Genomic DNA, 17,036 nt, shown 5'->3' with positions numbered 1-17,036 from the left:
TTGAACAGGGCTCCCCGCTCACCCAGTCCTTTGCCGGATTCGCTGTCGAGCTCAAACGAGTGTACGACCACCCAATACGACGGCAACAGGCGGGGCAGCGCCTGTTGACTCTTCGACAAGGAAGACTCCCAGTCCGTGAGTTTATAAGCCAGTTCCACAGTTTGGCTGTTGAGTCGGGGTGGGATAATGTGGCCCTCATTGCAGCGTTTCAGAGTGGTCTGAATAGAGAGATTGGACGGGAAATAGCACTACGGGGGGAACTAAATTCCTTAGACGCCGCCATTAGTCTGGCCATTAAGATCGCGGATCAAATCGCCCTGTGGCGTACTGACACCCCCGTCTCTCTGTTCTCATCACGTCCCGATACTCCGAACTTTACAGAACCAGAACCCATGCAGCTCGACCGGGTCCGTCTGTCCCCGGAGGAAAGGGCTCGTCGTCGGGCTACAACACAGGCCTGTTTTTACTGTGGAAACCCCAGCCACCGTATTTCCGATTGCCCCGTCCGTCCAGCAAAAGGGCCGGCTCGGCAATAGTTGGAGAGGTATTGTCGAGTCGAGCAGCCACTTCCTCTCTCCCTGTCCGTCCACAGCTCGATGCCGCCATCGTGTGGTGCCAGCAATCCATTACACTCTCTGCACTCATAGACTCTGGAGCAGATTAAAATTTAATTCATAGTGGTACGTGCCAGCAGTGGGGCATCGAGACTGAGCCCCTCGATGTCCCACTAAATACCACAGCCCTTAACGGGGTACTGCTGGCCCAAGTGGACAGAAAAACCGTTCCCCTGTCCCTTCACATGTTTGGGAATCATCAGGAAAAAAATCAGTTTCACGTTATTCATTCTCCCAATGTTCCTCTAGTGTTGGGCTTCCCCTGGTTGAAACTCCATAACCCCCAGATCAACTGGACCACCGGCACAGTGGGGTCATGGAGCTCATTCTGCCATGCCAACTGCCTCCGGTCCACCCAGACACCTTCCTCTGAGCCTTGACCAGTACCAGAACCTCCAGATCTGTCGTCTGTCCCAAAAGAATATCATGACCTCGCTCCTGCATTCAGTAAGCAACAGGCGTTAACACTCCCTCCGCACAGACCGTACGATTGTGAGGTAAAGCTTTTGCCCGGAGCTCCTCTTCCCTCTAGCAGGCTCTACAACCTATCTCTGCCGGAACAGCAAGCCATGGGGAAATACATCCAGGACTCCTTGGCAGCGGGGATCATCCGACCTTCATCCTCTCCGGTGGGTGCAGGTGCCTTCTTCGTGGGCAAGAAGGATGGGTCTTTGAGACCATGTATAGACTATAAAAAACTAAATGACATCACAGTTAAAAACAAGTACTGTCTGCCTCTGATTGACTCTGCTTTTGTGCCCCTTCATGACACCACAGTGTTTTCAAAACTGGACCTCCGGAACGCGTACCACCTGGTGCGCATCAAAGATGGAGATGAATGGAAGACTGCTTTCAACACTCACATGGGCCATTTTGAGTACCTGGTGATGCCTTTCGGCCTCACTAATGCGCCCGCAGTCTTCCAAGCACTCGTCAACGATGTACTCAGGGACATGATTGGTCATTTTGCGTTTGTTTACCTTGATGACATTCTGATTTACTCCCAGTCTCTCCTGGAACACCAGAAACATGTGCAGGCAGTGCTGCAGCGTCTCCTAGAAAACAGACTTGTTTGCTAAGGCAGAGAAGTGTGAATTTCATGCTTCCACAGTGCACTTCCTGGGTTTCGTCATCTCCCCGGGGGAGATGGAGCCGGCCAAAGTGGCAGCAGTTCTGGATTGGCCTGTGCCTACTAGCCGTAAACAGTTACAAATGTTTCTAGGATTTGCCAACTTCTATCAAAGATTTGTCCGTAATTATAGCACCATAGCAGCCCCCCTGACTGCACTCACTTCCACCTCCATCTCATTTCGATGGACACCTGAGGCGGAGACCGACTTCGGGGAGCTCAAGCGCAGGTTTGTCTCCGCTCCAGTGCTCGTCCAGGCAGACCGGACCCGGCAGTTCATTGTGGAGGTGGACGCTTCTAATGTAGGGGTAGGTGCAATCCTCTCTCAGCGCACACTGGCTGATGACAAATTGCATCCCTGCGCCTTTCTGTCCTACAAACTTTCCCCTGCAGAAAGAAACTACAACGTCGGCAACAGAGAGCTCCTGGCTGTGAAGGTGGAGCTGGAGGAGTGGCGACACTGGCTAGAGGGGGCCGAGCATCCCTTCGTCATGTGGACAGACCACAAAAACCTCACCTACATCAAGGAGGCGAAGCGGCTCAACTCACGCCAAGCAGGGTGGGCTCTGTTTTTTGGCAGGTTTAATTTCACACTCACCTACCGCCCCGGTTCGAGGAACGTGAAGCCCGATGCGCTGTCACGCCAGTTTGCGGTGGAGGAGGCAAACATGGACCCAGAGCCCATTCTTCCATCTTCATGTCTCATCGCTGCCGTTACCTGGGAGATCGAATCCAAGGTCCGCCAAGCCCAGAGGGCCCAGCCCGACCCAGGTAATGGTCCTCCTAACCTCCTGTTTGTACCTGATTCTGTCCACTCCCAGGTTCTGCAATGGGCTCACTCATCCCGCCTTACCTGTCACCCGGGGGTTCGTCGGACAATGGCCTTCCTTCGGCAGAGTTTCTGGTGGCCCACCATGGACCAGGATACACGGTCATATGTTGCAGCTTGCTCTGTCTGCGCTCGCAGCAAGACCTCCACAAAGCCCAGCTCTGGCCTGCTCCGTCCCGTGCCTGTACCCAGCTGACCATGGTCACACATAGCAGTGGACTTCGTCACTGGCCTTCCCCCATCTGGAGGTAACACCACAGTTCTCACTGTCATAGACCATTTTTCTAAGGCAGTACACTTCATTGCCCTGCCCAAGCTGCCTTCCGCTAGGGAGACAGCCGATCTATTAGTGCAACATGTGTTTCGGGTACATGGCCTGCCTGCAGACATTGTCTCCGACAGGGGGCCTCAATTCACCTCGCAGGTCTGGAAGGCATTCTGCACGGCCATGGGAGCCACCGTCAGCTTATCTTCAGGGTACCATCCTCAGACCAACGGACAGACGGAGCGAGCAAACCAGGAGATGGAAGCAGCTCTTCGCTGTGTCACCGCGGCGAACCCCTCCTCTTGGAGCTCACAATTGTCCTGGGTGGAGTACGCCCACAATACCCTCCCCAACGCCTCCTCTGGTATGTCTCCGTTTGTATGTTCTTTGGGCTACCAACCTCCTCTGTTGTCAGGCCAGGAGGAGGAGATTGCTACCTGGAAGAGAGCCCGTGCCGCCTTACTCCGAGCTGCCTCCAGGTCACGGGTCCAGGCCGACCGTCGCCGTGTTCCAGCTCCAGCCTACGCTCCAGGGCAGAAGGTATGGCTTCTTTCGAGAGACCTGCCTCAAGGTGGATTCTCGAAAGCTGGCACCTCGCTACGTGGGGCCTTATGAAATTGAAACCATCATTAACCCCTGTGCTGTTCGGCTTAAGCTCCCTTCCACCCTTAAAAGGATCCATCCCACATTTCATGTTTCTCTGTTAAAGCCTGTTCGGTCCAGTGCTCTTGTCCCTCCCACAGCCGCCCCTCCTCCTCCTCGGATGGTGGAGGGTGGTCCAGTTTACACCGTGCGGCGTATCCTGGATGTCCGTCGCCGGGGCCGCGGATTCCAGTATTTGGTCGACTGGGAGGGTTATGGTCCGGAGGAGCGCTGCTGGGTCCCTCGGCGGAACATACTGGACCCCACACTCATCCAGGACTTCCGTCGCCAGCACCCTGACGGAGCCAGGCGTGCGTCAGGTGGCGCCCGTAGAGGGGGGGGTACTGTCATGCCCTCACCTCTGCCTCCTAGTCTCTCTCGCCCCCTCCCTTCTGTTGTGATTACAGGATTGGAGCCAGGTGTGTGGAGCTGGGTTCCAGCTAGCGCAGCTGCAAATCATCACTAATCAGCAGGCTTCATATACCCAGCCCAGACTCCAAGACACTGTCAGATTATCTTCTCACCTACACGGAGAAGAACGTCTGCTGTCCTAAATCTGACTACTGCGCCTATCCTCACCTGTCTGTCTGCCTGCTCGCCACCTGCCTGGACTTCAGCCTACCTGCTCTCTGCCAGCCTGGACTTCAGCCTGCTTGCTCTCTGCCAGCCCGGACTTCTGTCTGCCTGCTCGTTCACCTATGGACTCTAGCCTGCCATCCTTCAACCTGGGTATCTAGTCCAGCCGGACCCAACCAATAACATTTAAATAAACAAACTTTGTTACAACTTGATATTCTGTCTCTGTCTGTCTCTGCCCTTTCAGTCCAACAAACAAAACCCTAACACCTAGCCTGGTAATAAACCAACTGGTCACATGAACTCACATTTAATTTTGTTCTACCAGACTGAAGAACGAAATGAAATGTGAGTTCACGTGACCGGCTCGTTTCCCAGGCTGTCTGCCCTGGTATCTCTCCCATTTTTCACTATCCATGACTTTGCATCACTGTTAATAACTGTACACAGTAATGTTGCCTGTTTCCTGGGGAGGATATAGCTGCTTATAGGATTCACACAGGATCCGTCGCTCACATTGGCCGCCCCTCGCTCCATTCATATTCAATGGGGGTAGTCCGTCAGGCTCCGGCAGTGGACAATGCAGGGCTATGCGTGAAAAACAAATGTTTCAACACGCTCCATACGAGTGAAAGTGATCAGCATGAAATACAGTAGCTATCAAACAAAACTAAAAAAGAATTATGGGCTAGAAACACTGCAGAGTAAATGGCATGAGCTGTGGCATAGAGTTGAAAGCCTGAGTGGAAACTGGCCACTAGTTGTTGTCGTCCCCTGTTCTTTTAAAGGACGGCCTACGTCAACCTGCCTGATGCCAGTTTTGTTATATGGAGGCTGCTGTGCTGTGTCACGTTTTCCGTGTGAGTGGACCCTGATAGATGACTGATGTAAGCGAGCTTCACTGAAGTTAGGAGGACCGGCTTCCTCTCGCACATCATTTAGGTCACTTGCAGGGTGTCATTTGTGCTGGCTTCATGCTTCTGAAAACATGGCTTTTCATCTTGCTATTTGTTTGTGCTCTGACTCATGTTTTGAAGTCCGCTCCCTCTCTCTCCACAGCTCAGCATGTGAGTGGAATGGACAAACACAGTGAGAAGAGGGCCATAATCCCATGGGACTACTTCAGTCTGCATCAGCTTCTGGAAAAGGCAAGGTGTCCTATATGTACTTGTAATATGTGATGTGTTGTATGATCGCTCCATCAAATAAAGCTAAGATCTTCTCCCTTGAAATTGCCATCACATCTATTTGCGATTTCACTTATGTTATAACAACGTAAAACTCATAAAACTGACATCATAGATAATACGCATCTAATTAAGCAATATATCACGAGAGCAAGTGTGTTGTGGTGAATATATCCCGGCCTCGTGGGATAACAGCTTATCAGCGGGATATATTCCACAACACCACGCAGCTCGAGTGCTATATTGCTTTTATAAAACGGTTTCCAAGTATAATAATATAATAATACTATAAGTCCGACTGGCATTTTATTCTGATAGAGTCAGTTGAAACACTACTGTAAGGCGGGACCTCTAGCAAGAAGATAGACATGCGGGTGATTTGATTGGATCGTTCTGGAGACTGAAGTCGACATTGGCCAATCCTGGCGCTTGCTGAGAGGTTTTGCATAGCCCCACACCAGAGCCATATGACACCAAGTAACGTTACGTCTTATTTAGAAATGCGGGGTTAAGAGTGAGGGCGCGCGAGAGAGGGGTTAAGACATTAGCCCGCGTCTATTCTTGTACAAAACATCATTTTCTGCGAAGTATTAGTAAAGTTATAAGCGAAGATCGATTCACAAGGATCTGAAAGTTGTCTCCGCCATTTTGTTTTTGAGGTAACCAAAGCCTAGAGAGTTGCGCCATCATGCGTCTGGCTGCAAGCGAGTAGCTTTTTGTTTTGACACTACTGTAAGGCGGGACCTCTAGCAAGAAGATAGACGTGCGGGTGATTTGATTGGATCGTTCTGGAGACTGAAGTTGACATTGGCCAATCCTGGCGCTTGCTGAGAAGCTGACAGCTTTCTGGAAAGCCCAACACGGAGCTCGAGCCTTTTAGTAAGTAAGTAAGTTCAATAACCCATGGCCATGGGTTATTGAACTCGGTTACTGGAATTATACAATGGCTGTGAACCGATTGCTTGATTTGAGAGAGCCGTTTTATAATTGTCTTTTGTCATTTAAGTTTTTTATTTGCCATTTTTAAACATAACAAAGACAATAACCGAAAAAAGAAAAGAAAAAAAACATTACAGGACAAGACAATAAAAACTAAAACTAAAACTAAATAACAAAAAATAAAATAAAAAGGATAGTGGTTGGGATGGGGGGGGGGGGGGGGGGGGGGGGGGTGATGCAGGGGTGTCAACCTGAGCCCGTCATATTATACAATGGTATTTGTACAACAAAGATGCCACAGATATTAGACATGGGATTCATTACCAGTAAAGGACATTATAATGAAAAAAAGATACAGAGCAGAATAACACCAAAAAAGAAAGAATCAAGTTAGGAACTTGCGAACAATATCCCAGTGGTCGTCCTCTAAACCCTTATCAAAGTCCTTTAACAAACAGGCTGCACGCTCCATATTTAATAAGTCCAAGTATTCCTCCAACCATGAGTCCCTGGAGAAGCAGGTTGGTTTACGTTCCTTCCAATTTAAAAGAATTAGTCTCTTAGTGGTTAAACAAGCCAGGGTCCAGAGTCGGTCGACAGAAACGTTATTATTGCCTGTTTTTAAGCCCAACAAACATTCCTTAGGACATACAGAGAAAGGGAAATTAAGAAACTTCGACATTAGGGCTATTACATCTGACCATAATGTTTTTACAGCTGGGCAGTCCCAAAGCAAGTGTAGTAATGAATCTCGATTGCCGCAGTTATGCCAGCATAAGTCTTGACATTTATCATCCATTTTTGATATTCTAACAGGAGTGATATATGCTCTACAAAGTATCTTGAATTGTATAATCCTGAATCTAACACATTTAGACGATCTTAGAGCTGATTTCCAAATTGTACTCCACTGAGGAGCAGTCAAGCATACATTGAGGTCGTGCTCCCAGGCCTGCTGAACAGGAGAATATGCATCAGGGGCGGCCCTGGACAATAAACTATAAATATTTGAGACCACACCTCTTTTCAGTGTTGTATTCTTGAAGAGCTGGTCCCACTCTGAGCAAGAGGCTGGCATGACTCCCTCCCCACATTTCTTGTTTATGATAGAACATAATTGTGCGTATATTAGAAAGGAGGAGTCAGTAAGGCTAAATTGAATTTTAAGTTCTTGGAATGAAAGCAAATTATCTTTAAAAATCTGACCAACTGTTGTGATGCCAAGCCTCTGCCAGGTTTTATTACTTAAAGTACCACCTCCTGCTGAGAAGATGGGGTTACTCCAAATGGGGCAGGATGGGAGAGCAAGCCCCACAATGTTAAATCTCCTATGCAGCTGCTTTACCACAGAACAAGAAAAGCTGATTATGATATTGTCTAACAATGGAGGTGGACTAGGACAGTACCACAGTGATGCCAAGGAAATTGTTTTACATTTAGACATGATGGATTTCTCCAACCAGTCCCAGCTACCTACCACAGAGTCGGGTTTGTAGGCCCACATCAAAGGATACTTTGCATTATATGAAAGATAATACTGGAATACATCAGGGACTCCCAGTCCTCCCCTCGATCTTGGTATATTTAGTTTCTTGTAAGCAATTCTGGGTTTTTGGCTATTCCAAAGGAAATTAATAAAAAGAGATTTGACATCTTTAAACCAGTTCTGCGGAATTCTAAGGGGAATAGATGAAATTATATGCGTAAGTCTTGGTAAAACATTCATCTTCAATATCTCCACTCTGCCCCATAAAGACAGTGGCAATACTGTCCATCTGTTAATGTCATCTTTGATAGATTGAAGCGTACCAGGACCATTAAGGCTGAATATTTTAGTAATAGGCGAGATGATATTGATTCCAAGGTACCTCATTCCATTTGTTTTCCAAATGAAAGGAGCATCCTTTAGATCTGATTTAAATGTATAAGAGTTAAGAGGGATTGCCTCACTCTTGTTCCAATTGATCTTATAGCCTGAAAATTTTCCAAATAAATTAATCAAATTCAGAATGGCAGGAATAGAGATAGCTGGGTTGCTTAGGGTGAGCAAGATGTCATCAGCATACATATTCAATTTAAAATTATGACCATGGAAGTTCACACCGTGTATATTGCCACTAGAGCGTATTGCACACGCTAGTGGTTCTAGGGCGACGATGAAGAGTAAAGGACTGACAGGACATCCCTGTCTCACGCCACGTTGTAACAGGAAGGAGTCTGAGATTAAACCATTAGTTCTAACTGAGGAGGATGGGGAGTTATAGAGAGCTTTTATCCAGCTGGTAAATTTAGGGCCAAAACCAAATTTTTTAAATGTATAAAATAAATAAGACCATTCTATCTGGTCAAACGCTTTTTCAGCATCTAAAGATGCTGCAATGACTGGTGACTTACTGGAACTTGCTTCTAACATAACCTGGAAAACCCTCCGCATGTTATTTGAGGAGAGACGGCCTGGGATGAAACCCACTTGGTCTATATGTACAATAGATGGGACAACTTTCTCTAATCTAAGAGCTAAAATCTTGGCCAAAATCTTATAATCACAATTTAACAAACTTAAAGGACGATAATTACTCAGCTGCGCCTGATCTTTGCCTGGTTTTGGCAACAGAGAGATGATGGCCCTGCACATGGAAGGAGGCATAGATTCAAATTTAAGTATTTCATTAAATAACAACAAAATATAAGGAGAAAGTTGTTCCTTGAAACATTTGTAGAATTCAATACTCAGGCCGTCATCCCCTGGAGTTTTTCCTGAGGCCATCTTTAAAATTGCACTCTCAATCTCAGCCCGTGTAACAGGAGCCTCCATCAGATCCTTGTCAGCTAAACTAATTGTGGGAAGGTTGAAACTTTTAAAGAAACTCTCTAATTCAGATTCATTTGCGTTGCTTACTGTACTATAAAGTTTAGAGTAATACTTTTTAAAAGATTGATTAATTGCAGATGCATCACATTGTAACACCCCGTTCTCATCTCTAATTGGTGGGATTGCCTGTCTATTTTCTATTTGCTTTAATCTATGAGCTAACATCTTCCCTGCCTTATCTCCAGTTTCAAAATATGACCTACGCAAACGAAAAAGAGAGAAAGCTGTCTCCTCATGAATGAGCCTCTGTAAATCTGCCCTGGTGGTCAGGAGGGAGTTCCTCAGTTCTAAGTTGGAGGGGTTCAGCATGTGCAGCTCCTCTAAGTTCTTGAGTTTGAGGTTTAGCTTAACTTTAACCTCGCCACGTTTTTTCTTCTCTGCTGAGGCGAAGCTGATAAGCCAGCCCCTGCAAGTAGCCTTAAAAGCCTCCCAGACCGTGGCCACACGTGATACCGAATTTAAATTTAACTCAAAAAATTCAACAATTTGACTTCTTATACGGAGGGTAAAATTTGTATTTTCAAGAAGAGATGTGTTGAGTCGCCACAGTTTGGATTTGCAGGGATTGGCCAGAGGAAAGAATTTTACAGAGACTGCAGCATGGTCACTTATAAAGATACTCTTCATCTTGACCTCCAGAACATTTTGGATCAAATTTGTCGACATCATAATATAATCTATTCTAGAGTAAGAATTATGTGCACCTGAATAAAAGGAATACTCTCGGGCGTCTGGATTGATTAAGCGCCACACATCTGTTACAGCAAGCTGAGATTGAAATTCCCTCATGGCCACCGATATACGTTTATCTGAAGGGAGGGGGGGGCTGGATCGATCCCATGTAGGATCACAAACAGAGTTGAAATCACCTCCTATAAGGAGAGGACCTACCATGGACTGAGTTATCATGGGGCACAGAGCAGACAAGAATTTAGACTGTGATGTATTTGGGGCATACAAGTTCACAAGTGTCATGGTTTCATTTTCTAACCTGCCTGAGACAATTACATATCTTCCATCATGGTCAGAATGCACACTTGTAGATATAAAAGACATGTTCTTAGAAATCAGAATACTGACGCCTCTGCTTCCTTTATCACCAGGGGAGGAAAATACCTGCCCTACCCATCTCTGTCTTAACTTTTTAGAATCTGTAGAGTTCAAATGAGTCTCCTGTAGCATGGCTATATCACATTTAAGGGATTGTAAGTACACCAATATTTTATATCTTTTAATTGGATTCTGAATTCCGTTTACATTCAAGCTAACCAGAGTTATGCTATTCAACCGTGTATCCATCTGCCAAAGAAAAATGTATTCTTACAAATCAAAATGTCGGTTGAGCAGCGTGTCACTGGGGGGCGACCCAACACCAAGCACGCGCTGACCACAGCAACTGGGCCAGCGACAGGCAGTTGGCAGGATGCCCCTCGGGAGACGCATGCCCAAAACCAGCCACAGGAGAGAACATATGAAGATGAACTCAATATTTCTCAATAGTTTTATAATTGTCATTATACTGCTCCATATATATCATCATAATCGCTCACAATGATATGATGCCCAGCACTAGGCGTGCCAGTAGTGTGCTGTTTGTTCTCAGAGTGACGTGATCATTGGCCTGGGTTGTCATGACCTTCGTGTTGCTGAGAGGTCAGCCGCTCTCTTCTTGGAGGGATGGGCTCCGTGGCTGCTCTTCACCGGCTGCCTGGGCAAGCAGACTGCAGGTCAGCGAGGACATACTCACGTTTTCAGGTTGTCTATTTCTCTTTCTAATAGTCATGCATATTATGCGGCACCATGGATATGGTACAGCTTATCGTTTTGTTCAGAATTAATATAATAAGAATTAATTTTATTTATAAAGTGCTTTATACACCCCCATAATATTTTTTGTGGGTTAATTTAATATTTCTTTATTTAAAAAAAAAGTATTTTCTGTGACTATACAGATCAGCTGCAAGCTCACTGCTATTCATGGGATATACTGATTTTAGCCAGCATGTGGCAGTAGCTATAGGGAAATCATTCACATAATCCTGGGGCAGGGGGGTATCTTGCACGCTGTAAGCATAGTAACATAGCTGTGTCAGTGAAAGAAGTATTGAGAGCACAGTAGCAACAGCTTTGTTATCTCAGAACATCCAATTATTTATGCAGGTGAGAAGAAAGTATAACACATTGCCAAGTACTGATAATAACTTGATGTTCATAAATCTTACAGTATGTTGATGTTCAGTGTTTGTGTGTAACTTAGTAGGACGATGTCAACTAACTTGTTTGCTAACGTTAGCATAGCATGTTTAGCACGAATAGCTAACTAGCCTTGCATGGTAGCCTATGGAGCTTTTGTTTCTCTGTGCTGTTAGGGTTCTGCTAATGTTACAGTTTAGTAACCAGAGTAAAAGATGGTGCTTGGTCATATTTTTATTTTTATTTTTAATTATTGTTTTTCTTATGTCAGAATATGTGCATAGGGATCATATTGGAATAACGTTAGAGAAACTGATTAAGTTACAGTAAAAGGAATTTCTTGATTTATCATAATAATCAATCTATTACTTTAAACCTTGCATAAAAGCAAGCTGCGTCAGTGAAAGAACATCGAGAGCACAGTAGCAACTGCTTGTCATCGAAAACATTATCCCATGTGTTTTGCAGAAATCTTTTATTAAAATATGTGCACCTGAATCCTGCAAGTGTCATCATTCAAGTGTGCAACACACGTTTCAAATAGGTGTGTGGACTAGACGAGAAGCAGATGTTTTTCTGGAGGTGGCGCTGAGGATGGGGGTTCCCAGGAGGAACATCTTGTTGGAGACTGAGGCCACCAACACTGGAGAGAATATTCGCTTCTCTCACAGAGTCCTGAAGGAGAACAACATCCCAGGTGAGAGATCTGTAGCCATTGCTATGATTAGAGCACTTCTGGGAAACAAGGGAGTAGCAGGTTCAGGCACACTCACTGAACCTCTTTCTTGGTTTTAATAATCATCTCATGAATCGTCACATGCAAACTCTTACTCATTGAGCCATCAAAGCTGTTTTTAATCAACATCTAGATTGTTTTGTCTCTTCCACTGATACCTGTACCACTTACAGTATTATGTGTTTCTCACTTCTACCACAGCCTCCAGAGTGATGCTGGTGCAGCAGCCCTTCATGGAGCGCCGGGTTTATGCGACCTTCCTGCGTCAGTGGCCTGGCCAGGCGGAGCTCACACACGCTACCGTGACCTCTCCCCAGATGGACATCTCTGTGTACCCCCACCCCACTGTGGGCACTGCCTCAGATCTCATCTCCTACATGCTTGGTACTTTCTACCACTCGTTCAACACCACTGCTGTATGTCTGGTCCATATCGACTGCGTTAATCCTCTCTTGCTATTCGGCACATGTGCTGATTTTGTATCTTCTGGTCCTGTATTGTCCAGGCGCGATGGAGAGAATCCAGGACTATCCTCAGAAAGGCTTCCAGGTGGAACAGGAGCTTACATCCAGCGTCCTCTCTGCCTACCACTGGTTCCTCCAGGCCGGCTACAGACCCAAGTAATCAACACACACTGTATCTGTTGCTTGAAACAGTGCAGTTATGCCTTTCTCCCCGCAATGATGCCAATTCAGTGCAATTACAACAATAAAATGCATTGAGGTAAATAGTTTAATACTCTGATTAGTGTTTACATAACATCCATTATATGCTGTACTGTATGTTGAGGCCCACACCAGCAGAGATATTTCCAAGCATTTTGGTTATTACAGATCATTTTTGGAAACGCAATACAAAGCACAAATTAGAATATTTAATATATAATTTAATATTTAATATCCTATATAGGCAATATGAATGGCTATAGTTAATGTAGACATTTCATTATTCATGCAACCACAAGAGGTCGATATGTAGTAGTTAATGGAGCATAATATGGGTTGTGTTTTGACACCCAAACCAGAGCATGGGTTAAAGGTTTAGAGTAAAGGGCTAGGGTTCAGAATCACAATCAGAATCAGAAAGACTTTAATAATCCCCGGGGGGAAATTGGGACAAGTTACAGTTGCTCGTTCACATAACACACATAGCATAAAATAAAATACACAGTAGTAATGCGATAGTAAAATAAGCAGAATAAGAAGAAAGAACATAACATAGCATGGAATAAACAGTATAAACAGTAAACAGTATTAAATGCGATAGGAGCAAAATAGTGGAGTACGTCTAAATAAGCAAATACGTAGAGTAAGTATACCTTACGTGCCAATTGTCTTTATTGCACACTGAACTTATATTATTCGGCTTGCCCCATACGTTACACGTGGCTCAGCCAGGCACTTTTTCCAGTTAGCCTATCTTTATTGCACACTGAACTTATATTATTCGGCTTGCCCTATACGTTACACGTGGCTCAGCCAGGCACTTTTCCAGTTAAGTATGTAGTCAGGCCTAAAGTTGAGGCAAGTAATGGCACTGCAGTTATAGGCAGACAGATGTTTGTGTGTACGTACTGTATGTATTTGTGTGGACGTGTGTTTGTGTGGGTTGTTTTGTTGATGTCTGCAATGAAATAGTACCGAAGTTGACTTCTGATCTACCCTGATCTGTGTCTATTTATAATCGTATTAGAATGTATATATATTATGTGAGTAAACAAGCTGACCGATATCTACTTTTGCAAATTCAGCATTTTCCCTGCGAAGCTGTCTCTTGCTCAAAAGTGGTGTCCTGTCAACTGCTTCACTGTGATTTATTACCATCATCTATGAAATGATGTGCGGGCTGCACCTCACAGAATATACACTGCATTGTCTCACACCACAAGCTTTTTGGCCCCGGTGCGGTAGCATCAGGGGCCCTATGTTCCCGCATGTCGCCACGACAGATTATACACGTCTTTAGACGAGTAAATGCTCAATGCTCCACACATGGCGGCCGGCCACTAGAGGGCGCCGCCGCCCCAGTGCTGCAGCCAGAGGATCTGTGCACATGCGCTGTTCGCTGGGATTCGGGAGGAGGCTGTGGCATGGACATGTAATATGGACTGAGGGTGGCTATCTCCGCCCAGCAGGGTTGAGTGAAGCCGAAATCCTGCCAGATCAGTGAACCACATTCTGCGCAGTTGAGTTAGAACCTCTGTGAGGTCCCCGCCCCTCTGAACTTTCTTATGTAGAGCTGTTGTTTCTAGATTTGCGCACAGTGCGTTGTGTATTTATATACAGTCTAGCTCTGTAAATATGCCATTTTAAGTTGTAATATTTTTGTCTCGCCAAAAGTAACCATGTAGATTCCCACTTTGAGATCAGTTTATCAAAATGACGCCTGTACGGATATCTGAATTTCGTTGTCGGAGATTTCTCCTAGCAGCCAGACTCCGAGGTGCTCTCGGTAACAAACCGTCATACAGGGGGAAATTATTATCCTATGAACTGATCTTTGCAGCTCTGTTGATTAGCTAATGTTTCCGTAGCATTTGGTTAACGTTATGATTTAATTCATTTTGTAACAAATGTTGGTTTAACAGGTGAAATCGAACTGAACCTTTGGCTATGTTGTAACGTTTACTGATTGGGCAGCCCAGTGCTGCTGTCTCTCAGTCGGGTCGTTTGTCTAGGGTGTATTCCCACCTATCTCGTTTGGAGCAGTTTTTCCGAAACAGAGAACGTTTTCCCCCATGGTGCGGTTTGTTTGGGGGAGTGTGTGAAGCAATCGCACTCGGATGTGGGACAAAACAAGCGGACCGAGATCGCCAAGAAAGGGTGGTCTCGGTCCACTTTAAACAAACTCTGTTGTGGTTCGTTTGTGGTGAGAACGTGATCCGACCTCGATCCGACACAACTGCAGTAAACACTGCACATTTTTGGATAAACCAGCTGCCGTAGTCAACTGCGCTGTGCGGAATGGCCTGAAGAATGAGCATTTTTATCGGTTAAAAACAACATCATTCAGATCCTGTTTTGGCAATTGTGAAACTAGCGTTTGTGTTAGCAGAGTGGGTTAATGCAGCAGTTCTCGCGTGCACTCCCAGAGTAGCAGCAAGACCGAGGAAATAAATGTAAACGTGGAGCAGTTTCTCTTTCTCTCTCTCTGTCTGGTTCTTTCACACACACGGAGCTGTTTATTGATAATGACACAGGGTCAGAGACACACACACACATATCAGCTTTCCGTGCATGTCATTGGCTGTCATCACCTGTGTTGCATTCAGGTATCATCCTAAAGTACAATGCTATACAATTGAGAGCATACCTCTCCCAGATATCAACAGTTTGCATGGATAAACTGGGGGATTTCTACATCATCACATCAGCAGTTTGAACTCGATCAACTTATCTGGTCTCCATAAATAAATAAAAACAAGTCGTGGTAATCAGAGCCAGCCTTCTCTGTGATAAGATGTCTGGTTCAATCAGACAATCAGAGTGATTGCATGTCTCCCTCGAAATGTCCGTAGGCTATTATTAAATTATTTATTAGTATTTTATTCCTGACAGGACAGGTGTTCATATGCGTAATCGTCTGAAGTCTCCGTGATAGTAATAGCAGACGTTGCGAGGGTCTTTGATCTTCTATCTCCAAATTCCCGATAGATAGCCTAAATAGGCAATCTCCCGATCCCTCCCTCTTTCTTTCTCTCTCTCTCTCTCTCCTCGCATGGTGCACGCCCGACATAGCCTAATGTAGGTCTAACAAAACGCATTCTTATAATCATTATAGAAAATCTCTGGGAATTATTTTTTCCATCCTGGGAGGCTACTAGCCTATCAGAGTGTCTGCTGGCCAATCCAGGAAGTTTGGCAATACTATTTGGATCGTTTGATTTGTGGCTGTGTGAACAGAAACGAACCAAGGCATAAATGCAACAATTGTAGTGTGGTGAGAAGTTTCGTTTTAACCTTTAAATAAGTCAATTTACTAGAGAGTAAATTGTAACATAGTTTATTTACAAAAACAAAAGTCCACAAACGGATCCGGATCACTGCCTGCTCACACAACTTCCTGGAGATGGCAAATGACCCAGAACAAAGGGTCTTCTACTCCTTTATAATCTTTGGTCTAGGCTCTGCCCAGACACTGTGTCTGCAGTCCACAGCGCCCTCTATCTCCCTGGAGTAGTAATGAACAGGGGTAAGATTTATTTATCTACAATTCCCTCCTTTTTTTCCTTTTAAGGAAAAACTTAACTGAGGGATTTATTATAAAGTTGCTTTTTGGTTTTGCAACTTTTGTCTATCAGCATACATCATCAGCATTTTGACATCTCACCCCATCCAGAGATACGCACAAGCAGGTCCACAGCGCAGCCCTTTCCCAGATCACATAATCCACAAAGTCCAAAACACTTCTATGAATCAAATGATCCGGGAACCACATCATGAACCACCCTGCACACAGCTCTGCACCGAGTGCGGTGGCTTTTAACAGCTTATTCACATTCAGAGGTAAACCTACTTTAATAAACTTCTCGATCCCTTTCAATCTGGTTTTAGATCACTCCATAGTACTGAAACTGCTCTTACAAAAGTAACCAATGACCTTCTCCTCGCGTCCGACTCTAATTTCTCCTCTCTTCTCATTTTATTAGACTTAAGGGCAGCCTTCGATACAATCGATCATAAGATCCTCCTAGACCGCTTATCTAACTACGTAGGTATCCGGGGCACTGCCCTATCCTGGCTAAAGTCATATTTGTCTGATAGGACACACTGTGTCTCATATAAAAATATTATGTCCACATTCTCCTCAGTGAAGTTTGGTGTACCGCAGGGATCAGTCCTGGGTCCCTTACTCTTTGGAGTTTACTTGCTGCCTCTTGGTGAAATTTTCCGTAGATATGGCATTAACTTCCACTGTTATGCCGATGATACCCAAATTTATATACCAATTAGACCAGACGATCGCTCTAAACTCGCTAATCTTGATTCCTGCTTAATCGCTGTTACAGATTGGATGTCAAATAATTTCTTACGACTAAACGCCAACAAAACTGA

The 17,036-nt window shown here is 45.1% G+C and overlaps 1 protein-coding gene across 1 annotated transcript; it reads left to right on the top strand.

The window, feature by feature from the left end:
* Positions 1–5,131: 5,131 nt before the first annotated feature.
* LOC310781149 (uncharacterized protein SCO4629-like) lies at positions 5,132–12,606 on the top strand (the record flags this gene model as incomplete). The annotated part of the gene is made up of 5 exons (XM_083641693.1): positions 5,132–5,203; positions 10,657–10,780; positions 11,791–11,943; positions 12,184–12,366; positions 12,488–12,606. 5 exons carry the CDS (start codon positions 5,132–5,134, stop codon positions 12,604–12,606), a joined length of 651 nt encoding a protein of 216 aa, XP_083497819.1.
* Between the last annotated feature and the right edge of the window lie 4,430 nt (positions 12,607–17,036).

The sequence above is a fragment of the Poromitra crassiceps genome, assembly GCF_964638095.1.
Source record: "Poromitra crassiceps genome assembly, chromosome: 8".
NCBI lineage: Eukaryota > Metazoa > Chordata > Actinopteri > Beryciformes > Melamphaidae > Poromitra > Poromitra crassiceps.
The sequence above is the reverse complement of the archived record's forward strand: the minus strand, read 5'-3'. Positions and strand labels throughout refer to the sequence as shown.